We start from the raw sequence: 24,234 nt of genomic DNA, 5'->3' as shown, positions 1-24,234 counted from the left end.
AACGAGTACAAGCCTAGTTTATTCAGCCTCTCCTCATAGCTCAACCCCCTCAACTCCAGCATCAGCCTAGTAAACCTCCTCTGCACTCCCTCCAAGGCCAAAATATCCTTGCGTAAGTGCGGCGACCAAAACTGCACACAGTACTCCAGCTGCGGCCTCACCATTGCCCTATACAGCTGCAGCAAGACCTCCCTACTTTTATATTCAATCCCCCTCGCTATGAAGGCCAGCATCCCATTCGCCTTCCTGACCACCTGCTGCACCTGCAGGGTGGGTTTTTGCGATTCATGCACCCCGAGGTCCCTCTGCACCGTCGCCTGCTGCAGTTTTTCGCAACGTAAGTAATAGTCCTTCCTACCATTATTCCTACCAAAGTGGACCACCTCGCATTTGTCAACATTAAATTCCATTTGCCAGTTCCTGGCCCATTCGCCCAGCCTATCTAGATCCTTCTGCAGACTCTCCACACCCTCCGCGCAATTTGCCGTTCCACCAATCTTGGTGTCATCAGCAAATTTCGACACCATACACTCGGTTCCCTCCTCCAGATCATCTATATGAATGGTAAATAGCTGATATTCCTGGCTTTCAAAGAATAACAGGAAAACAAGCGACATATGCCAAAGTGCACATATATCAAACACCTTTGACAGGATAAGACAGCATCACAAAATCAGGATTATAATCACAAAGGGAGTAGTTCAGGATTAATGACAAACTGCAAGGTAACAGCCATCTACAGAGTTTGAAAAAGCCATAGCCTTGGCAGGATTGTTGAGCAATATCAAGGATCTGTGTATAATTTCACTAAAGCCTCTGACCTCTGTTGTATTGTTGCCCAAAAGCCCCAGCAGAAAGTGACCTAGGTCCTGGCAGGTGGTGAGGTCCATCTGTGTACGGCTTTAGCCCCACCTGATGAACACCAAGGTCAGGACAATGGAAGGCCAGCAATCAGGACTTAGAACTGACCCCAGATCTCAAAGACCGGATACAGTATGTCTCTTTGAGCTTGAAATGTAAAGCATGGCAGCCAGTTCTCAAATTCAGCTGGGCATTTATTCTCAGCTCTCCTTGGAAGATCAGGCACATGGACATTCCTTCTCCAGCTCCATTTGATAAACCATGCAGCAGGATTTCTGAGGACTGAAGGTGAGCATTCACCAAGGGAATATACCCACTTGATTGACGTGATTCTTACCTCTGCTTCATCCCTTTTCTTTTGGAAACCTTGCCGTTCATCAATATGAGCACCAGTGACTTGTGCCAGTGAGCTGAGACCATCAATCCCAACTTGACCTACAATGGCAGTCATCATCTTGATGCCTGTAACGTGGCCTGAGCATGCTCACCAGCTAAACTGCCCAACCCAGCCTGTCTTTAACCACCTTCATCAAACAAGGATTTTCTTGATGTTAATCAGATCCTCGGCACCCAAACTTAACCAGGACCTTCCAGCAACGTAGCACAGAGTGGACACTCCAGGATTCAATAATTTTAGATTGTGCATCAGAGTACATAAAAGGATTAAAAGATGAATAGCATCAGAGCTCACAAAAATGTACCCGTTCCTGTGCTTACATCACATGACCCACGACCCTTCTCTCTCCCCCCCGCCCCACCTCTTATTTCAAAAATCAGAATTAACATTATGGTCTCCATATCCTGTAAATACATATTCCAGCCTCTTGTAAAATGCTTTGAACACTTTAGTCACTGTTAATATTACATTCCAGATCCTTAAATATTACCCTAATATTCATCATCCTCATGTTACTGACTACAGCCTCTTAATTTATCATGTGCAGTTTTATATTCACGCAGTTCAAATGGGTGGCCACATTAATCTTTGCTACACGTAGATTCTTGAGCAGAAATTACATTAAGGTATGCTATCATTATTATTAAATTATTATTGTAACCCCCAAACAAACATTTTGCATTATCATCCTGCAAATACACTGCTTACATATTTGCTTAGAGCCTGATCAATTTTCTTTGAAAAGAGGAGGGAAATGGTCATTCAGTTCTGCTTTCCTTATGTTCCAATCAACTGTGCACAGTCACCAATTCAAAACAGTAAGACATGAAGAATAGCTTGCATGATGATAGCTGCTGTGTGGAGTTTTCTGCAAACAATTGGAGCTCATCAGATACTATCACTGAAATCAAACCACTTGTAGGTGAACTGAGGCCCAGAAGAATTCTCTTACAATCCTGTTTTCATCAGGATTACCTAGAAATATATGAATTCATAATAGATCATGGGGGAATAATTGGATAAACCAATAATGAGCCCAGGGATCAGTACGCATGATTAATTAGCACTATTTCATTAGAATACAAACAGTCCACAGCTTTGTGTTACCTGCTTGTTATAATGACAGTAACACGCAGCCTAGCACTAAATGCACTACTGCTGAGCGACAATGATCTCAGCAGGGAGTCCAAGCTTATGTGACAAGAGAACTACCTAAAGCTGGTCTGATACTACTTAAAGATAACCTATATCTCTTAAATGGGAGGTGTATTTTGGCTGCAGCAGGTGCTGGAAGTGAATAGGCAGAAGTCTCTGAACATGAGGAGAAGTGCGACAGAGCATTTACTGTGCTCCAGTGTTTTCTAATGTAGCAGTTGGTGCAGATTGACTGGAGGAGAGAGATCTTGTATCTGAACAAACAAGCCTCCAGCCACCTGGACTCAGTGCAGGAAGAAGTTTAATGAGTGCTCACAGGTGGTCAAGGTCAGTGAATGCATCATCAAATGCCATTTCTTTAAAAATAAAGGGAAGGAAAGATAGATTGAATTAAAAGTGAACAAAAAAAGGAAAAGTAGGAACAAAATCTCATAACTGAAAATGTATTAGGCCTACCTTTCTGCAGTAATCTTAATTGGCAATTAATGCATAAAAGCTGCCATTTTTGCAGGGATAAATCATGCAGCAACTTTTTGCAATTTACATTTCATGAGTAGCTTTATCTCGCCCCAAGTTACACAATAATAGTATGCATGTTAAACTCACCGTTAAACTTTGGCAACAAAATTAGGCAAATGATTTTCAACCTGACTAGATTTAAATTATGAATCACTTTAAATATTTTGTGTGCTATAACCTCAAAGGCAATATGACAATGGCAGAGGTACAAGAAAAATCCTTGTAGAGAGGCAGAATGCACCAGAATTTTACTGAAGATAAGGGTATACTGCCCTCTTCGAGTGTACTATTAGTTGGACAACTTTGGACTGGTAACTAATTTATTTCACTGAATTGAAAAATTGCACAATACCTTGGGATAGTTTTCACTTTCAAAACATGATGAGTAAATCTACGCATCAAATAGATCAGGTGAAATGATGATGCAAGTGGTTGAGGGTCAGAAAAGGAAATTCCAAAGACCATATATTGAAGAAAGATAATTACCCGACTAAGAGTAAGAAATTCTGCTCTTCAGTAAATATTCCACCAAATGAAAAAGGATTTAGATAGTAACAATTGCTCCATCAAACTCACAAGCCAACACTGTTGTGGCTGATTTAGAGTATTTAACTACCATTATGTCCAAGAACAAGTGACATTGCAATCCATGATATAGCATAGAAAACCGATGAACGTTTCTTCAATTAAAATAATAGCTTGTATTTTCCTACATATTTTCATACAAATATGCTACAAAGCTGAGTATCAAAATAGACAAGCATAGCTTAGAGATGTTTATAATTAAAACCAGTATAAATCTCTTGGTATAAGAAAATGCACAGAGTCTACAGAATAGCAATAGGTTGTTTGTTTTAACACCTGCAACACAAGGGGCAAGCTTAATGTTTTATTCAATAAGCAGAAGATTATTTTGCTTCTTTTGACAACACTGACGAGGGGAAAAACAATCCAACTAAGAGCTGTGTTCCTGACAAAAAGAGGAATGATAAGAGGGAAAATAAGAGGTAATTTATGTAACTGCTCACACTTCATGTGCAAAAGGATGCAGTGCAATTTTGATTTGCAGTAGCTGTCAATGAAGATTTTAAGACTGACTTATTTGAACTGAATTGCTGGTTTGTAAAATCAGTTAATTTCATAAAATTCTGAGCAAATATCTTTTATTTTACAAAACAAGGGCATGGCAATCAATCAATCGTAACATAAGCTGCGTGCACTTTATTCTGTGACTTTTTATTAACCGTTTCTGCTGCATACCTTCTAAAGATGTCCAAGCTTGATCTTAAAACTTGATTCAGGGGAATGGAATAAATAAGAAGGCTGTACTCACAGTTCTATTTATCCTGAAGGGAGATATCTATACTCTTACCAGTGTCTTTCATATGCTCCATATTACAGTGCTTTAAGCTTTGAAATTCCTGGCTCACAGCAGTCTGAGGGAGTGGGTATTTTCCATAAAATAGTCGTCAGAAATATGGAATTTTGATTCAGCAAAATCAAGAATAGGAATAGAAGACTATGGCAGCACACCTGAGACATTACTGATCAGACAAACATTTATGATGTTACTTCAAGTGAGGGAAACTCAAAGTGAACAAACTCCTCCTTAGGTGTGCATCAACTCCATTCTATGAAGGACATACTCACATACTTCTGCTCCCCTGTGCAGGCTGATCTGCAACCTCGGAACAGGGCAAGGACATAAATGCCAGTGACTGCAAACATGACTGGCCGTGAATTTCTTTATCTTAAGTGCAGCAGCAGGCAACACCTGTAACATCTCCCAAGTTTTCTGTCCACACCTACGTAATGGGAAGTGACTGATGCTGTCTTTTGCCAGGAGAGGAGAGTTTGATATCCTTCCACTAACCAGAGAAATGCAGACCGAGCATCACACAACTTCGGCAGAATGTTGGGGATTTCGATTGCATGCATGTGGCTTTGTGTGCACTGCAGTTGAATGTTGAGATATACTGCAACCACACATGGTCCCATTCCCTGAATGTGCAGTTGGTGTGAGACCATGTTTAGCACATCACGCAGGTAAATGCCTTCTATTCTGGCAGCAGTCAATGCATTTATTCTGCAAAAGTCTGCTGGTTCCTCAGTGTTTAAACCAATTTGCTAGTACAGTGCTGCTATCACTCACCTGGGGTGGCACCTCCTCAATCCTTGTAATCTGTTGGCGCACAGATTGCTGTCACACTGCAACTTCTTTCAGTATTGTTATCTACAGCCACGGTGACAGCAGTCTAAGCCTGCATGGCAGCAAACTGAGATTTCATGACTTCAGTCTGAGCTTCAGTGGCAGCACAGAATTTGAGTGGTTTCTGCTTGTGTGGCAATGGAAGAAGAGACATCAGCCACCAGGTGTACCATCATGGTTGGGTCTCCTTGTGCTGTCATAAAATTGGCTGGAAAGAATGGGCTGCAAACTCTGTACAAAGCTCTGTGCCAAGTTAGTGCCAAACTTCTCTGTTTCTTGACAGAGAAAACAAGCTTTATCAAAGGCTTATCAATATTTAATTATTCTTGTCAATCAGCCGTTTTCTGTACATAACCCCCGCCACCCTCAACTTATCAGTCTTTTCACATGAGTTCCCTGCAGTAGAACTCATATGTGATCTCACTTTGCAATTAGCGGGCACCTGTGCTACGTTTCCCCCAGTCTTGGCTGCAGACCATTTGCGTCAGGGAACACATTGTGGGGAATTTTATGCCCCCTATTGGCATGTTTAGAGGTAGTAAGGAAATTTAATCTGATGGGAGGGTGGTATATAAGCACTCTTCTGTCTCCGCCAAAGTTAAGACGGGGACGGCAAGGCCAATCTCACTTTCAGTTGGGGCCTTTAAGTGGCAGTTAATGTAAAGGCTTCATCCCACAGACATTGGTATTAACCCAGTGGCAGACAGGCCTCTTGCTTATGGTTTTCCATGGGAGAGTTGGGGAGGCTGGTGTCTTGCCTTGTTCAAAGGTACTCATTGTCTCATTGTGGGATCTGGCATCTGGAAAGATTGGGACAGCTGAGAGCCACCACTGACGTTGTTTTCAACCCGCACACTCCAAACCTCACCCTGCAACACCCCTTGCCATAACCTTGTCCTGGCTTGGGTCACTCCTCAATCCTAGGCCTCCAGTGGCTGTCATTCCCAGAGCATGATGTGGAGATGCTGGTGTTTGTATGAAGTAAACACAGTAAGAAGTCTGACAACACCAGGTTTAAGTCCAACCGATTTATTTGATAGTAAACTCACAAGCTTTCGAGGTTAACCTCATCATCAGGTGAATGGAGAGTTCTGGCCTCAGACAGAGCATATAAAGCACAGACAGTTTAGAGATTACTGATTAGAATGCGAATCTTTACACCTAACCTGCTGTTCAAGTCTTAAAGTGGCCGACAATGTCCCGCAATTCCCACAGCAGCCACCACTTCCATGGTGATGTTGGTGAACAAAAGAGCTGCTAGTCTTTGGTTCGCTGACAGCTCTAAGTGGGCAGGGAATCCATCTCTGGGGTCAGGGAAAGTCTGCCAGAGACCACTTAAGTGTCACTTAAGAGACCACTTAAGGGGCATCTTATACCAGCAAAACTTTCCAGAGGACGCAATGTGAGTCTCCAGCCAGCATGCAGGCACCTGATGCCTACATGAGATCCCACTGTATCTTATCCTTTATAGTTTGCTCAGTGCCAACATCTATGCTGATAGTCATGAGTATGAGATTGTGTGGCAGTGTTTCTGCACTTCTGGTGTCCTGCTCCTCTTGAAACCTATGCCCTGCACCATGTGCTTGCCTCAGTGGCAGTTTTTGGGTATCCAGATGGAGAAAGGCACAAGAGGGGATTATATTGAAGGACATTGGGAAAAGCAAAAGATGTATGCTTACACCACCTCTGGCTTCTTAAAAGACAGTGTAAATGAAATGGAATGTGAGAGTTGGATCAAGGCGGAACATACCACCATCTTCTTTGGTTTCAGTCCCATCACTGGCCATGGCTTCCATTGTGGGCACTCCAATCACTGCCAACGTCATGGAGGTGAGGGCAGGCAGCGTTGCAGCTCTCCTACTAGTTAGTTGCTGCCATCTCTTATGTAGTATCTTGTCCTGCAGAGAGAGGAAAGTATTGTATCAATAAATATGGTACAATATGTTTGGTTCATGTTACAGAATCACAGAATTGATGCAGCATAGAAGGAGGCCATTTAGCCCATCATGTCAGTGCTAACACCCTGAGTAAACAACGTGCCTGAGTGCCAATCCCTGCCTTCTCCCCATAACCCTGTATGTCCTTCCTTTTGGATAACAATCCAAATCCCTCTTGAATGCCTCCATGATCTGCCTCCACAGCAATGTCAGGCAGTGCAATCCAGTTCTCAAACATGCACTGAATGAAAAAGATTTTTCTTCATGTCTTCATTAGTTTCTTTCACCAGTTATCTTAAACCTGTACCCACCTGTTTTCAACCCTTCCACCAGTGTGACAGTTTCTACCTATCCATTCTGTCAAATCCCTTCAGGATTTTGAATATTTCTATCAAATCTCCCCTCAAACTTCTCTTCCCTACGGGACAGTCCCAACTTCTCCAATCCATCAAAATAACTGAAGTTCCTCATTCCTGGAACCATTCTCATAAATTTTTCTGCACCCTGTCTAATGCTTTCACATTTTTCCTATAGTGTGGTACCAGAACTATATGCAGTACTCTAGCTGAAGCCAAACCTGTGTTTCATACAAGTTTAACATAATTTCCATGCTCTTGTACTCAATGCCTCTATTAATAAGGTTAGGATATTGCAGGCTTTATTATCTGCACTCTCAACCTGCACTGCAACTTTCAATGACTTATGCACATATACATCAGATGCGTTGGCTTCTGCATCCCCTTTAGAATCGTGCCCTTTATATTTTCTTGCTGCATGCTTCTTACAAAAACGAATTACTTCTCATTTGTCTGCAATATATTTCATTTGTCACTTATCTGCCTATGCTTCTCATTGTACACAATGCTTCCATATTTGTACGGTCTGCAGAATTTGGAATTGTGCCCTGCACACCCTTCGTAAAAATAAAGCTTGCAATTATAGATCAGTCCATTTAACTTTGGTGGTGGGAAGTTTCTGGGCGCAGTAATTCAGAACAAAATTAATAGCCGCTAGGATAAATGTGGGTTAGTTAAGGAGAGCTAACATGGATTTATTACGATCTAATCATGTTTAACTAACTTTCTGTAATTCTTTGAAGAGATAACAGAGGGTTGAGGAGGGTAATACTGCTGATGTGGTTTACATTGACTTTCAGAAGGCATTTGATACACTACCTCGCAACAGACTTTTGGGCAAGTTATGGTTCATGGAATAAAAGGGACAGTAGCAACATGGACACAAAATTGGCTGAACAGGAAGTAAAGAATAGTGGTTAAATGTGTTTTTCAGCTGGAGGGAGGTTTCTGGTGGAGATCCCCAGATGCCAATGGTGGGACCCTTGCTGTTCCTGATACCTAGACGTTGATGTACCTTGTTTGAACAGGGATGTAATCCTCTTGTCGTCTGGCAGCATCCACGATTCTAAGGAAGATTGGAAAGCTATGGCCAGTGACCCTGCAGTTTCCACACTCGTTACCCTCCATATCCTTGGATGCATCTCATCTGGTTCTTGTCCTTCATCAACTTTGAGTCCAAAGAGTCCATTTATACTTCCTCTTTAATAATTTTAAACCCTTCAAGTATCGTAATTATCTCCCTTCTCAACATGACCTGAGCAGCATCTTCTTCCTGGTAAAGATAGATGCAAAGTATTCATTCAATATCTCAGCTATTCTCTTGCCTCTATTCGTAAATTCCCTTTTCAATCCCTAGTTAGCCTTACTCATCCCCTTAACACTTTTTTACTACTTGTGTTAGTGGAAAACTTTGGAGTTCCCTTTTATGTTAACTGCCGGTCTCCTTTCATACTCTCTTAGCTTCTCTTATTTGCTTTTTCTTTTCCTCTCTGAGTTTTCTATTAACAGCCTCGTTATCCATTATATTATCCATCTGATATCTGAGATAAACACACTTTCCTTTTCATCTTGATCTCTTTTTCTTTTGCCATTCACAGAGCTCTGTATTTGTTTGCCCTATCTTTCCCCTTCACAATTGTCCAGTGATAGCCTATTGTTCAGTTAATGTTTTTCCTGTCAAATGTTCTCCTACTTGCAATTGATCCTCTTGGCCCACCTCATTCCTAAGAACCAAGTCTAGCAGTGTTTCCTTTCTCATTAAACTGGAAACAGTGCTGTAGAAAATTTTCCTGACATGTTCTAGAAGTCCTTGCCCCTCTCTGCCCTTTACACTACTACTATCCCAGTCTATATTCAGATAATTGAAGTTCCCTTATATAATTCCTACACCCCTCAATAATGCAGATTTGTTCATCCATATCTTTCCCAGTAGTTGGCGGCCTATAGACAATACCGAGCCATCTAATTACACATTTTTTTGCCCCTTAACTCTAACTAGATAGATCCTGTTCTTGACTCCCCTGGGCTATCCTCTCTCTCCCACTGCATTGTTCTCCTTCATCAATACCACTCTCCCTCTTTTCTTCAGTTCCTATTTTTCTGAACATCCAGGGATATTTAATATCCACATCTGCCAATCTTTGAGATCTCTTTTACAGCCACATCATATCTTCCACATGGTGATGTATTTGTCGTAGTTGAATAACTGGCAATGTGTGCAAGCTGAGGGATGTAAATGTGAAGTTTGTAGCAGTGCTAAATGTGAGAAGGTGTGAGATGAGACTATGAATGCTTGGTAGGAATTGTGACTGGGGATGAAAATGTTGGCACGTGAGTGAAGGGAGAGAGTTGGTGAATGGAGCATTGTATGACACGCATGGTTCATTCTCTCTCTGTATCCAATTTGACTTTGATTCATCCTATTGCTTTATTCTCCATTCACCTGTTTCTTTCTCAATCCTCAAATTCCGTTGGTTAATAAAATAGACTGTTGATCCCAGCATTCATCAAAGCCCTAGAATACCTCGTTGCCCTCTCTCCACTGCTAACAGTTTGCATTTCCACCAACTTGTAAAGCAAAAATTCTTGTGCTGCAGGACAAAGGCGAACTAACTGGGCACTAAATGTACTACTCCGGTAAAATCTGAGACATTACTAAGTGAAGTTTGAGAGATTGTTAGGAAAATATAGTTCACAAATCTCTGAGCTCCCAGTACAGCAGAGTAGTGCCATTTTTAGAAAAATGCTGAACGTTTGGCATTGGAGATAGGTTTTAACTATGAGACAATCTATGAGGTTTAGAGTGATTTTCTTTTTTCTCATAGGTGCAACGTAGAACTGTATTGGGCGCTGCATGCTGAGTTAATCTTTACAAGAGTGCAAGCCACTGGAAGAGAAAGATATGTTTACAGAGAGCATTCATCCTTGTCTGCAGGAGATGAGTAGTTTAATAGTGTTTTTGTCAAGCAGCCTTGAAGTATAGAATAACCTAGCTTTTCAGTATTGATGGTAAGGTCTTTGGGCTGGTCAATCAGATCTTAATTCCAGTCTCCATAGGAGGGATGAGTGTGTTTCGAGCTAAAGAAAAAAATGATCACAAGTATAAATTGGCTCAGTAACAAACTTTTGTTTATTTGAACGTGTTATGAACTCCCTTTTTCTTTTGTGTTCTACATTTGCAATCACTGATTGGGGTTAACCTCAAATCATGATGGAAAAGCTAATGAAAGCACAATAGTCAGGGAGACAAGTAGAAGAAAACTTTCCATGAACTTTAACAGAGCAGAAACGCAGAAAATGCTGGGAAAACTGGCAGATTAGATAGCATCTGTGGAGAAACAGAGGTCAATCAGTTGACATTTTAGGTTGAGGAAATGTGGGCATTTTGATGGATAAGTTGTCCAAATTGTTGGTTCCGTGTTCTTAACGTATTGAATAAAGGCAAATGAATTGTTGAGATATATAGCAAGAGTTTGACCTATAAGCCCAAGTAAATAATATTGAAGTTGTTTCCAGATTTGTTGTGACCACATCTGGAGCACTGTTTTCAATTTCAGTCTCCATATTAGAAGAAATTTGAAGAACTATTGTAGGGAGTTCAGGCAAAGGTTATGAAGCTAATTCCTAAACTAAGATGTCCTGAGTCATGAGAGAACCTGAATTGCTCACCATCCCATCCTGACAATTCTGACAATACTGAGCTTACCAACCTCAGCATTGCCGGGGGTGAGGGAAAGGGTGCACATTGTCAGGGCTGAGACTGAAGGATGGGGTGAGCATTATCGTGCGATGGTGGGGTGAACATTGTCAGGGGATAGGAGGTGAGGGAGAAGGCGAATAATATCGGAGGTGAGGGGGTGATCGTTGTCAGGGATTGAGGGAAGGAATGCACATTGTCAGGAGATTATGAGGAGGAGTGAACAATGTCAGGGTTAACATGTAGGGTGAAAGTGGTGAATATTGTCTGGGATGAGGGGATGAACATTATTGGGAGTGAGGGAGAGTGAACATTGTCGGGAGTGAGAGAGTGTACAAAGTCGGACTGAGGGGGGAGAATGCATGTTCTCAGGAATGCAACGAGGGTGAACGTGGTCGGGAATCGAGGCTGTGCAGTTTGAGAGATTGGCAGATCCGTTTAAAAGGAGTGCAAGTCAATGAACTGAAGACAGACCTTAAGGGGTGTGTTCTCAGTTCAATTTAAAAAAGCAGAGCCTGGTTTCGCTGGGATTACACTCACCATTTGGCCTCCTGACTCAGTTCTTTGGTGGATTTAAACTGCAGTCAGAACTGGAAGTTGCAAAGGCTCCAGCACAAATTGGCAATTTAAATCACAGTACAAACACACTTGCTGTGCCATTTACCAGATTCTGGGCCATTGTATATCAGAATACTTTTGATTGAGATTCAAGAACAAAAGAGAAAGGAGCAACAGTAGACCATGCAGCCCATTGCATCTGTTGAAACCGTCAAAATCTTAGCTGGTTCTGATCTAGGAATGGGTTTTTTTGCTGTGAGATTTCAAGACTCAGAAAGGCAGCTTGAGTTTGATAATAGTAGAAACTTGCATTTATATATCATCTTTAATGTAGAAAATGTCAAAAAATATTTTATGATGGAGAGGAAGAAAGATGGATATTGAGCCTTGGGCCAGTGATTCAGTGAAGCAATTAAAATCTTTGCCAAAAATGGGTTTGGAGAAAGATTTAAAAGAAGAGTTTGAGGAGTTTAGCAAATGTTCCACAAACAGACCCAGGGCATCCCAGGAATCAGCCTGACGAATCTTTGCTTCACTCCCTCTATGGCAAATGTAAGCTTCCTTAGATAAGAAGACCAAAACTTCACACAATGTTGTAGGTGGTCTCACCAAGGCTTTGTACAATTGTAGTAAGACGTCCTTGCTCCTGCACTCGTATCCTCTTGCAGCAAAGGCCGGCATACCATTTGCCTTCCTATCTGCTTGCTGTATCTGCATGCTTACTTTCAGACAGCCAAGTCCCTTTGTATGTTAACAGTCTCAATCTATCACCATTCTGTTTCTCCAATTGAAGTGAATAACTTCATAATTATCCACATTATACTGCCTCTGCCATGTATTTGCTCACTCACTCAACTTGTCTATGTCACCTTGAAGCCTCTTAACAGTTAGATTTTTGATTTATGAGGGAGTCGAGTGGAATGGGGATAGGTGGGAAATGGAGTTAAGGCCACAATTAGATCAGCTATGATCTTATTGAAAGACAAGCAGGCTCTTTGTGCCGAATTGCCTACTCCTTTCTCTATTTCTTATGATCTTACCAACACCTTTCTCAATGGCAGGTAGAGGCAAGCAATAAATGCTAGCTATGACTAGCTAGCACAACAAAGGAAATAAACTAACTGCTGTGAGCTATTCTACATTTCAGATAAGGGTGTGAGGAGTACAAATAAACTAACTTTGATGGGTGAAGTTTCTCTAACATCAAGAAATGCAGCCTGAACAGGTATTTTGAAGCCTGCTGTATCTGATGACTAGTAGTATTTCTGATCTGAATGCACCACCTCAATCCAAGTTTAACTAATATCTGTCTGTAAAGCAAAACAACCCTAAAATGCAGCATTAATAAGCATCAATTTATAATTTTATGTATCATTATGCTTGAGGTTAGGAAACTGATAAATCAACTTTTGCAATGTATTACATTCATTTGAAGCTGGGGTTAGACAGATTTGGGGCAATGCATGTGTGTCAAATCGGACTGAAAAGTTTTTGTTCCTGTGATGTTGCTTGACATTTATTGGGTGAAATTATTTCAGTTACTTTGTTTTATTACTGAGGGCTACTTTCCTACAGTGAGATTTATCATGCAAGTCATAAGTCATCAGTACATAGAATTTAAAACAGTTCCATGTCTTTGAGGTAAATTTTAAAGTAGTAACATATCTAATAATTGCAAACCACTCGTGTTAACGTTGCCACAAAAAACATGCCTATTTCCTTAAATGTTTTTGACAAGTGAAAGCATTCTTTGTCAAAATAGTGAAAACTGTAGCAAAAACCTAAATTATTAACCTGAATTGACATGTTATCCTATATATTATAAAAGAAAAATGGCTCACATTGTGCTCATTAGTAGCATCAGCTCTGTTTGAGAAGGTTGTGCGTTCAAGTATCATTCCAGAGTCTTGAGTGCATCATTTTGGCTGAAACTCCATGTGCAATGTTAAGAGTGTGCTGCACTGTCAGGCGCTGCGTTAAACTGAGGCCCCTTTGGAGTTCTCAGGTGGACATAAAAGAGCCTTGGTACCATTAAAAGAATAGCTCTGGTATTGTTCTGGCATACTAGCCATTATTTATCCCTTAGCCAAGAACTGAAATAACTGATCAGATCATTTACTTCATTGCTATTTGTGGGAGCCAACTGTCCCAATTGGCACTTGTATTTTCCACAATATAACTCTGATTGCACTGCAAAAGTACTTCATTGGATTTAAAGTATTTTTGTATATTTTGGGTTCATGGAAGGTGTAAGAGGTCCTGTGGCACAGTGGTAGCATCCTTACCTCTGGACTAGAAGCTCTGGGTTCAAGTCCAAAACCAGGATTTGTTAGCCATGAAAGGAGTGTTCATAACGTGGTTCAATGGGCTGATAATCAGCTCAGGAATCCTTACACTATTTTGCTACTATTCCCCATAGGGAAAAACTGTGCGTGTGGAAATATTCTTAAAAAAATGGAAGTAAAGAATACTATCCTTCCATTTATTTTACTTTCTTGCTTGCTTTCTTTCTTTCTTCCCTATTCATGTTTTCTGACTTAAAACTGCAGCCTTCTGTTCCCAAACTTTGCTGAATTATAGATCTCAACAAGGTGCCATTAGTACTTCAACAATTGACCTCAGTGCACTGGGATTAGGGAGCAGGAGTAAACCTAGGTATTCTTGGATATAGTTACCCTCTGTAAGTGTGCATTTGTCTACCTTGTGAATGGAACAGACGTGTGCAACGAGGAATAGTTGGCCAGCGCTCACTCTGAAGCTCAGATTTGAATGATGGCCATTTGGCTTAGGTACCAGTGGATAAATCAACACCTTTGAGAGAAGACTGTAAAGAAAAAGGCCACGTTCTTAAGAACAGATAGTCTCTGTGCAAGGTTCTTGTGAAGGTCTCCTCATTTGATATCATGAATGTATAGTGGTTTCCATCATATCATGAGATAGTGAACTATTGGTATCTAACCATGTCACAACAACAGAAGTCCCTGATTTAAGTCTTCAATTGTTCACTGGATCAGTGGCATCCAATCCCTGATCTTAAATTTCTTTGCTATTTCATCTACCAACAACAGTTTGGGTGGTGCAGTGGTTAGCACTGTTACCTCACAGCATCAGGGACCTGGGTTTGATTCCCAGCTTGGGTCACTGTCCAGATGGAGTTTGCACATTCTCCTCCTGTTTGTGTGGGTTTCCCTCAGGTGCTGTGGTTTCCTCCACAGTTCAAAGATGTGCACGTTAGGTGGATTGACATAGTAAACTCTCTTTCTGTGTACCTGAACAGGCACTGGAGTTTGGTGACTAGGGGATTTTCACAGTAAATTTGATTTGATTTATTATTGTCACATGTATTAACATATAGTGAAAAGCATTGTTTCTTACGTGCTATATAGACAAAGCATACCGTTCATAGAGAAGGAAACAAGAGAGTGCAGAATGTAGTGTTACAGTTATAGCTAGGGTGTAGAGAAATATCACCTTAATGAAAGGTAGGTCCGTTCAAAGGTCTGATGGCAGCAGGGAAGCCGCTATTCTTGATTCGGTTGGTACGTGACCTCAGACTTTGTATCTTTTTCCTGATGGAAGAAAGTGGAAGAGAGAATGTCCAGGGTGCGTGGGGTCTTCATCCCTGTTGATGGAGACAGAAGCTTGTTCTCCTGTATGCTTCCTGAATTTGATGACAATCCCCTTTTGTGGTTGTTGGCATCGAGTGAGAGATTATTGTTGCTGCACCAGTTGTGACAAATAAATAAACTTCACTTTACTTTTTTAGGATAAGAGTTCCAGATTTCATCCATTCTTTTTGAAAAAATGTTTCTAAATTTCACTCCTAAGTGGTCTGTATCTAATTTTAATATTATGCATCCTTATCCAGGATTCGTCCGCCCGAGGAAATAGTTTAACTTCATAGAAGTCCTACAGTCCATAAAGAGGCCATTCAGCCCATTGAGTCCGCACTGACTCCCAAAAGGACTGTCCTGCCCAGACCCTCCCCTTTGCGTTATCCCCCTAACCCCGTGCATTTCCCATGGCTAATCCAGCTAACCTACAAACACCTTTGAACATTAAGGGGCAACTTAGCATAGCCAATCCATCTAAGTTACACATCTTTGGACTTCAGAAGGAAACTGCAGCACCTGGAGGAAATCCATGCAGACACAGGGAGAATGTGCAAACTCCACACAGACAGTCACCCAAGGCCGGAATAGAACTGGAGTCCCTGGCACTTTTGAGGCAGCAATGCCAGCCTATCATCTGCCTTATTAAATCCCTTCTCCATTTTACACATTTCTATTAGATCAGTCCTTAACTATCTAAACTGAGGGGACATAAATCAAGTTTATGCAATGTGTTTTCATAATCTGACCTCAAACAGGCTGAGACATTTTATCACTTATTTTAAAACTAAAGTCAGCACCTTTGAAAAGTATTAATATTTCCCCAGGCTTTAGACTTGCTGAGCTGCTTCTTGGTTATATTTCAGTGGTGTGGTGGTAATGTTACTGAATCCACAGGCCCTGCCTATGCTCTGGGGACATGGGTTCAAATCCCACTATGGCACCTGGTGGAATTTCAGTTCATTTCTAAAAAGCCTGGAATATAGAGCTAGTCTCAGTAATGCTGACCATGACAACTATCAATTGTTGTAAAACCCCATCAGGTCCATTAATGTTCCTTAAGGAAGGAAATTTACCATCCTTGTCTGGTCTGGTCTACATTTGACTTCAGAACCACAGCAATGTAGTTAACTTTTAACTGTATTCTGAAATGGCCTAGCAAGCCACTCATGTCATGGGCAATTAGGGATTGACAAAAAATTCCAGTTACACCCATATCTCAGGGCAGAATAAAGAAAAAGAAATTGACACTAGCTTGCCAAATAGTTTATTCCATAGATATCCAGTTTGGCTAGACTTGGCTTCAATAAATCTCCCTAGGAAATTTTCTCAGGTTTTAATTACCTTTTTATTACTGCCTATTTTGATATGGGTTATCACCATCATACTTAAAACAAAGTCACAAGTTCATTCAATATATCACTCTGAAATTGCAAGAGAATCTGGCTGTCAGTTTTCCAATCATTAATTTTAATGCATTTGTTTGAAATGTCTGTCTGTACTGTTTTAATGGCAACATGAACACATTTATTTTAAATAAATTATTGCTTCTGCAGACATACCGAGAGGAGAATTTCAGGCAGCTGCATTAAGGGGATTGCCCCCTTCAGTCCCCTTCATCCAACTATTCCATCCTCACTTCAAACAGCAAACGCAAAAAGCTAATGCATTTCTCTAGAATTGACGCTGTCTGAACAATTATTTCAGCTGTCATTTTCCATCCCCAATCCCCACCCTGACCATTCCTAGCTCTGCATTTACATTAAGCCTCCTCAATATGTTACTGTTTTTCCTATCTTCAGCTTTTGACCTCTCAAAGATCAGTTCTCCCATGAAACTGTCTCCTGCCTCTGTAATCCTCTCCCCATCCAATTTATGATGTGTGAACTAACTTTCCTGAACACTGACTTTATTCACTGTCCCGCTCCTTTTCAATGCTTTCAATTTTCCGTGCCATCTCTCATTAAGAAAAGTATCAGGAAAAAGTACACTAAAGTTATTCACAATTCCTCATACAGTACTTTGATTTTTAAAATGGATTTTGAGGTCAGAATTAGACATTGAAAATATTACAATGCATTTACTTCATCAATTTGTTTTTTTCATGAAGCGAGGGACTTTGAAAAATTTTAAAATGTAAAAGTTGCATCTTAAGAAAAATTTCCAACTTTCTGCTGTATGGTGAGGAACCCTCTTGCCCTACCCCCCCCGGCCAAAAAAAAAGGAGTGAGCCAAAGGTTGTGGTATATATCAGTATCAACAACAGGGAGAATGTAGAGAGGTCCTATTGTCAAATTTTCAGGAGCTAGGGAGCAGGTCAAAAAAGTAGGACGTCAAAGGTAGTCATTTCTAGTAGCTACCTGCAACAAGAGTATAAATCCAGCCCCGTATGTGAATCCCTCCAATTGGGTTTCTGTCCATGCCATAACGTTGAAATGACTCTTATAAAAGTCACAAATAACTTCCTATGTAACAATCATGAACTATTCCTCCTCACCCTTCTCAACCTGTGTGCAACCTTTGAAACACATTTTTGTCTGCAAAGGTCTCTCCACTGTAATTGAAATGGGCAGAATTGCCCTCACCTGATTTCATTCTTAACTATTGCCTGAGTATCACTTTCAATGTCTTTTCCTTCTCCCACACTGTTACCTCTGCTTCCCCATGCACACCGCACCGCCCCACCGCCACCAACACCACAAGGACCTATCTCTGACCCATTCCAATTTAGCATTTGTCCTTCAGTAACATCATCCAAAACCACACTGTAACTTTTCACATGTACACTGACAGCAGCCAGCTCTGCTAGACCACCACCTCTCTTGACAATTCCATTATTGCTAAATTATTGGGCTGCTTATCTAACATTCATTTTGGATTGGCAGAAATTTCTTTTGATTGAATATTGGGAATACTGAAACCATTGTTTTCAATCCCCGCTCCAAACTTCATTCCTTAGTAATTGATTTCATCTCTCTCAAAAAAGACAGTAGGACTAGGGGGCACAGCCTCAAGATAAAGGGGAGGCGGTTTAGAACAGAGTTGAGGAGGAACTTCTTCACTCAAAGGGTGGTGAATCTCTGGAATTCTCTGCCCGTTGAAGTGGTGGAGGCTGCCTCGCTAAATATTTTTAAGACGCGGGTTGATGGGTTCTTGATAAGAGAGGGGATTAAGGGTTATGGGGAGAGGGTGGGAAAGTGGAACTGAGCCACAACAGATCAGCCATGATCTTATTGAATGGCGGGGCAGGCTCGAAGGGCTAGATGGCCTACTCCTGCTCCTATTTCTTATGTTCTTATGTTCTTATGTTCTCTCCTTGGCAACACTCTGAGGCTAAACCAATATGTTTACAATTTAGCCATCATCTTTAATCCCAAGATGAGGTCCCAGCCATCAATTGTGCCATTTATTTCCATCTCTATAAATCATGCAAATTCATCCCTTCATCAGCTGCTGAAACATTTCATATCTTCATTATGTCTAGATTTAACTATTCCAAAGCACTTCTGCTTGGTTATCTGACACAAGATCTCCTCATGTGTCTCAGTGTTATACTTTGTTTTATAACACTTCTGTGAAGTATCCTGTTACGTTAAGGCACGTAAATGTAAGTTGTTATATGCAGTGTTCGGAATTAAATATAGTTTTAACTAAGATATATTTGTATTTGTGGATATTAGGAAGAGGATCTAACTTTAAGTTTAATTTTTTAAATTTGAGAATTTAAAAAGGTGAAATCTGAGTGCAGCAAGTCTGGGACCATGTTTGTATACATAATTTTTTAATGAACTTTTACAACTCTTGAAGAGATGGGTTACCAATGCATTAGTAGTTCAGGGAAGTAAAAACAAACGCAAAATGCAGGAAAAACTGCTGTTGCCTAGCAACAGTGGATCAGAGAAAAGATCTACACAGAGATATAGGGAGAGAGAAGAAAATCAGTTTTTGTTCCAGTTGATGAAGACAGAAAGGTCTAAGGCCCTCTCTTACTGAAAATGATGTTAAACTGCTGAGGAAATGAATTAAGGAACTTTGTGTATATTGCTCTAAAGTTAAGGCAGTAGTGAAATTAGAGTAAGTTTTCTGGATCTCAAGGGAGATACCAATTGTGGAAGAAAGTCTAGTGAGTGTTTTGAGTCCAGTGGAAAATAAACCTTTTTTGCAATGGAACCAGCTTTACCCTTGGTGCGAAATAGTGGTATCTCTTCACTGGAGTATTGGGTTTGTAAGCGTATTGCTGGGATAAGATGGATAGTATGAATTTGAATTATTTTTTCTTTGTGCCTGTGTTGTAATCTTTCCAACCTTTTTGTTGCCAAGTGTAACATAGTCAATTTTTTTTTGTTTAATAAGTGTATTATAGTTTTGTTAGAAAGTCTACAGCAGACTGTTGTGAATCAGTTCAGTAAATATCTTCCTTGGTTTAAAAACATTTGTAAAAATATGATCTGCCAAGCCAGGTTCCATTCTAGGGTCTGACTTGTCCAGCAATAACATCAGCTGGGATCATAACAGCAATGATATCTAATGTGCTGTAATTCTTCAGCTGAACATACAGAATATGCCATGTATAATTAGATATGCTGAAAGGATGTGGTTCAAGTAAAACCCTATACCTTTTGCATATAAAAGAACAGATTTTCAAAAAGTCTTAACACACCTGAAGATAGGGTCAATACTTGCACACATTTTTTACCCGACAATACTGGAACATTAATGTGTTCTAAATTCCAAGAAAGTACATTTCTGAATTATGGAACCCCTGTAGTGCAGAAGGAGACCATTTGGCTCAGCGAGCCTGCACCAACAACAATCCCATCCAAGCCATATCCTCGTAACTCCCATGTACTTACCCTGCTAATCCCCCCTGACATTAAGGGACAATTTAGCATGGCTAATAAATATAAACCTGCACATCTCTGGTCTGTGGGAGGAAACTGGAGCATCTGGAAAAAACCCACACGAACACAGGGAGAATGTGCAAACTCCACACAGATCTCAATCACCCGAGGCCAGAATCAAACCCAGGTCCCTGTGAGGCAGCAGTGCTAATCACTGTGCCACCGTGTATTCAGTAGAGTCACATGACAAAATACTGATTGTTACTGATGCATTTTCCCCTGAGGAAAAAATGAGGGGAAACCTGAATCCAGTTCATCAAACGCTGCTCTCATATACTTCAGATGCCCAACTTATGATAATAGTTGTAAACTACAGCACAATCATTTACCATGCTGTCTGGTGTATAGTTATCATTTAAGCAGCTGCAGAATTCCCTGATAGGTAAATGTAGCAAACCCCAGTTGGCATTCAATTGTTGGCGATTTGTAGAACTTGGTTCAACAAAATAAAACAAGTATTACTCAAGATTCACCCCTCCCCCCTCAAAATAAAGAGCAGAAGAAGTGAGGTTCCAGCAGCATTGACAGAGAGGCCTGAGAAAACATTGCTATTCATGGCTGGGATGTATGGAAACAAAACATGTAAAAATATATTTTAATATTGTGTTCTGTGCCAACTTCCTACATGAATGTCAAAGCTGATTATTTCTTTCATTATTACCTACAGTCAGATAGCAGATGCCAATGGCCTGCAAGTGTGTCCTTATTTCATTGGTCATGGGATAGGCTCTTACTTTCATGGACATCCTGAAATTTGGCATCATGGTAAGTTTTTTCACCTTGATTGCTGGGTTGGAATCATAATTTGCATAAATACTTGCAGCTTTTCTTTTACTTACCTGTTTCTTTTTATTATTTAATCATGGCTTGATAGAATAAAGAGAATTAAACAGGATTCTTATTTCATTCCTGCACACGGTAAATATTAGGAATATAATGTTCTGTCATATTCTACCAAGTATGGATCAGATTATTATATTCCTATTGCTCACGGACAAGGGAACATAGATTCAAAATAGGAAGTGACTTTTCCAGGACTGATAGCAAGACATTCTTCTTCACAAATATGACCAACATACAGAATGAGCTTCCAAGTTTGATACTAAAGGCACAAAATTCAGCACAATTTTGGAAGCAGTTATTGTCATGAAAGGGTTTGCTGGCGGTGAGTGTGGTGGTGGTGACACATCTGGAGTGATTGTCAGAACTGTACCTGCCTTCAGGATGAATAAGCTAAGGTGAACTGAGTGGCCTTTCTCATTCCTGTGTTGATAATTTATGTATCTTTTCTCTATCTAAATATTTGATAATCTCTCATTCTCTGAACCCTTGTATTTGTATCTTTCTGGATTTGTTTCACTTTTTCCCTTTTCTCTTTAACATTTCATTTCACTTTCTTGAAATGGGCAGTCTATCATTACAGTTCATGAAAGGCACTTTGACCACCCAGTTCATGAAATGGGCATTGGAAAACTTGTCCAGTTCATGAAATGACCAGCTTTTATGAATGGAAAGTACAATTTCATTCACGAATGTTTAATTTACTTAATTTGCTTTACTGTCCTCTTATGTTTCATTCAGAATTGTATCCAAACCATTAAGATATAGCATAGATTCATTAATGAATACAGTACATCAAAAATAAATAAAAATGCAATTCATAGATTTGCATAGAAAGGCATAATGTGCCTTTATTCAAAGTACATTTCAGATTCATTGTGACATCCAAATAATTCAAATTCATTGATTTGTGTTCTGTTACATTTCATTCAAGATGACATCCATTCAAATACTTTATACATCAATGCATACAAAATCAAAAGTACAATCCATACGTACTTAATATGCCAGCACTGGTCAGTGTTGTCACAGGACTTATGCCTGTGACAGGCACTGTTGCAGTGGAGACCAGCTTTCAAGCAGGGACATCACCTTGATAAGCAGTTACTGCCTTGCCCACCACAAACACTTTGGGCATGTACAATTTCGCAAAGGTTGAGTTGTTCTGGTGGAATGTCTTCTGCACTCAATCCATTTACTGCTCGACTCAAACTGATTCCTGGCAAATTTACCTTTTACAATCCCCCTATCTATTCCAATGGTGTAACCAGTCCTATCTGCTGCCAGCACAGTACCTGTAACATTTGGTGGGTCATCTTTGCTGAGGTCAAATGCTGGCACTGGGACAGCCACATTGTCTCCAACACCTGCAATCTGACGTAACCTTGTGTTGCATGCCACAATTGCTTGGCTTGCTGTATCATGCCCTGGTATTAATTGGCAGGATGAAGTTCTTCATCAGTAGTGGATGATTCAGAGGCCTGCTAAGTGTCAATAATGGAGGATAGTCTTGGGGATGTCTCAGGATTGTTCATGTTGAAAGATCAGGGGCTGGCTCAGGGTTATCATTCTTGGGTGACCCATGGGGCCAACTCAATAGTGGATGGTCCTGGGGCTAGTTCAAGATGAAGATTTTCCATATTCTCCTCAAAAAGTCTTTCCAGTTGTTGTTCTTCAGTGACTGTGAAGATTCTGTCAGGGAACTCATCTGGCAACTTTGATCTGAGGCTGCACCATGATTTGTTTCCAGTGAGTGCTTGATAAGAAACCATTTTTTATAGCTTCATGGTTATTGCTGTTCATTGCCTACTAAACAAAATGGACATCATAACTCCACTGATCACAGCTGTTGTAAGGCATCCAGGCCATTAGTTTCAGTTTTGTGTCACCATTATTAGATTCCACAGAGCCTTGACTCTGAGGGTGTCTGGGATACCTGTTGACTAATACCAGTTCTTTCCAAAGTGTTGTCAGTTTGTAGATGACCAGTGCCGCAAACTCTCTTCTGTTAAGTGACTGAAGAAAATGTGAAGCTCCAATATTTAGAGATATGCAAAGTAGCTCATAGGCAACCTCAGCTGCTGTCTTGCATTTCAGAGGATGAATGATGTGGAACTTGGTCAAGTAGTGCAGTATGAAATGATAATTTCTGCCCTTCATAGTCTGTATATCAACTAGGTCTATTTGTTCACATTCATTCAAGTTGATGACAGACAAAGGTCTCACTGCTGATGTGCTCTTATTAGAGACTGTTGGATGCTTGCACGCTTCTCTGAAAGTTCCTTGAGTTTTTTCACCACCATGGCCAATTTTAATTCGGGCTTGTTGCATGATGTATAGGACTGCTTCCTTCACAGCCATGCACTTAGCATTGCTCTTGATAATCTCATCCACATCACCCAGAAATGTAAGCACAAATGTTTTCAGAATATGATATTCATCTCTTGAGAGTTTCTGTCCAGTTTTCCCACATTTGAGGACAGCAATGACCTCCTGTTCATATTCAATAGACAACAAAACATCACAGCTTTCAATACGTCATCCATCTTCGGTGTTTTCAGGGGTTATGTTAGATAGCCAAGATTTCTGTGCTTGTATACTGGTTCTTCAAAAGGTGTGAATGCCATCATATTTCCATCTGGGGACAACAAAGGAGAGATGAACTTGTCACCAGTGAACTGTTAAGTGTTACTTGCCAAGAGATGTGAATGCCATCACATTTCCGTCTGGGTACAACAAAGTCTATACCATGTTATTTTCAGTTCCAGCATGGAATTCCATATCTCCCATCGTTTGTTTTCAAGTCAAATAAGCAGATGTGAACTGGTCCTTTTGAGACTTGTATTAAATTTTACACCTTCCACGAACCAGCACTTGTCCCTTTGTAGACAAGCTTATTTTCCCAAATTTAAAGTGTTCACACTTATGTTATTGAACAACTTTAAAAATGCATATTTTATTATCTGCGCCATGCATTTGCCCAGTTCATGAAATCATTTCGACCAGTGCCCGTTTCACGAAAGGAGCAATTTCACAAATTGGATATGACATTTGCATTTTGAATTTGCTAATCATCTTTTTTGAGAGACAGGCAGTTTGGAAAAGTCCGAATCATGGATATATCAAGCAGAGTGAAAGAAAAAACAGCACTAAGGAATACTAAACTTTGAGACTCTGCCTGTACAGTCAAAGA

General features: G+C 40.4%; 1 protein-coding gene across 2 annotated transcripts in view; it reads left to right on the top strand.

Moving 5' to 3' along the window:
* The window catches only part of metap1d (methionyl aminopeptidase type 1D (mitochondrial)), a 96,509-nt gene that overhangs the window by 60,907 nt on the left and 11,368 nt on the right, over positions 1 to 24,234 (top strand). For both annotated transcript variants that reach the window (XM_080199000.1, XM_080198999.1), the window contains exon 7: positions 20,869 to 20,966. In XM_080199000.1, the coding sequence (XP_080055126.1) occupies positions 20,869 to 20,966 (98 nt within the window). The remainder of the gene's footprint in view (positions 1 to 20,868; positions 20,967 to 24,234) is intronic.

The sequence above is a fragment of the Carcharhinus amblyrhynchos genome, chromosome 11, assembly GCF_965287045.1.
Source record: "Carcharhinus amblyrhynchos chromosome 11, sCarAmb.v2.hapA, whole genome shotgun sequence".
Taxonomy (NCBI): Eukaryota; Metazoa; Chordata; class Chondrichthyes; order Carcharhiniformes; family Carcharhinidae; genus Carcharhinus; species Carcharhinus amblyrhynchos.
The sequence above is the reverse complement of the archived record's forward strand: the minus strand, read 5'-3'. Positions and strand labels throughout refer to the sequence as shown.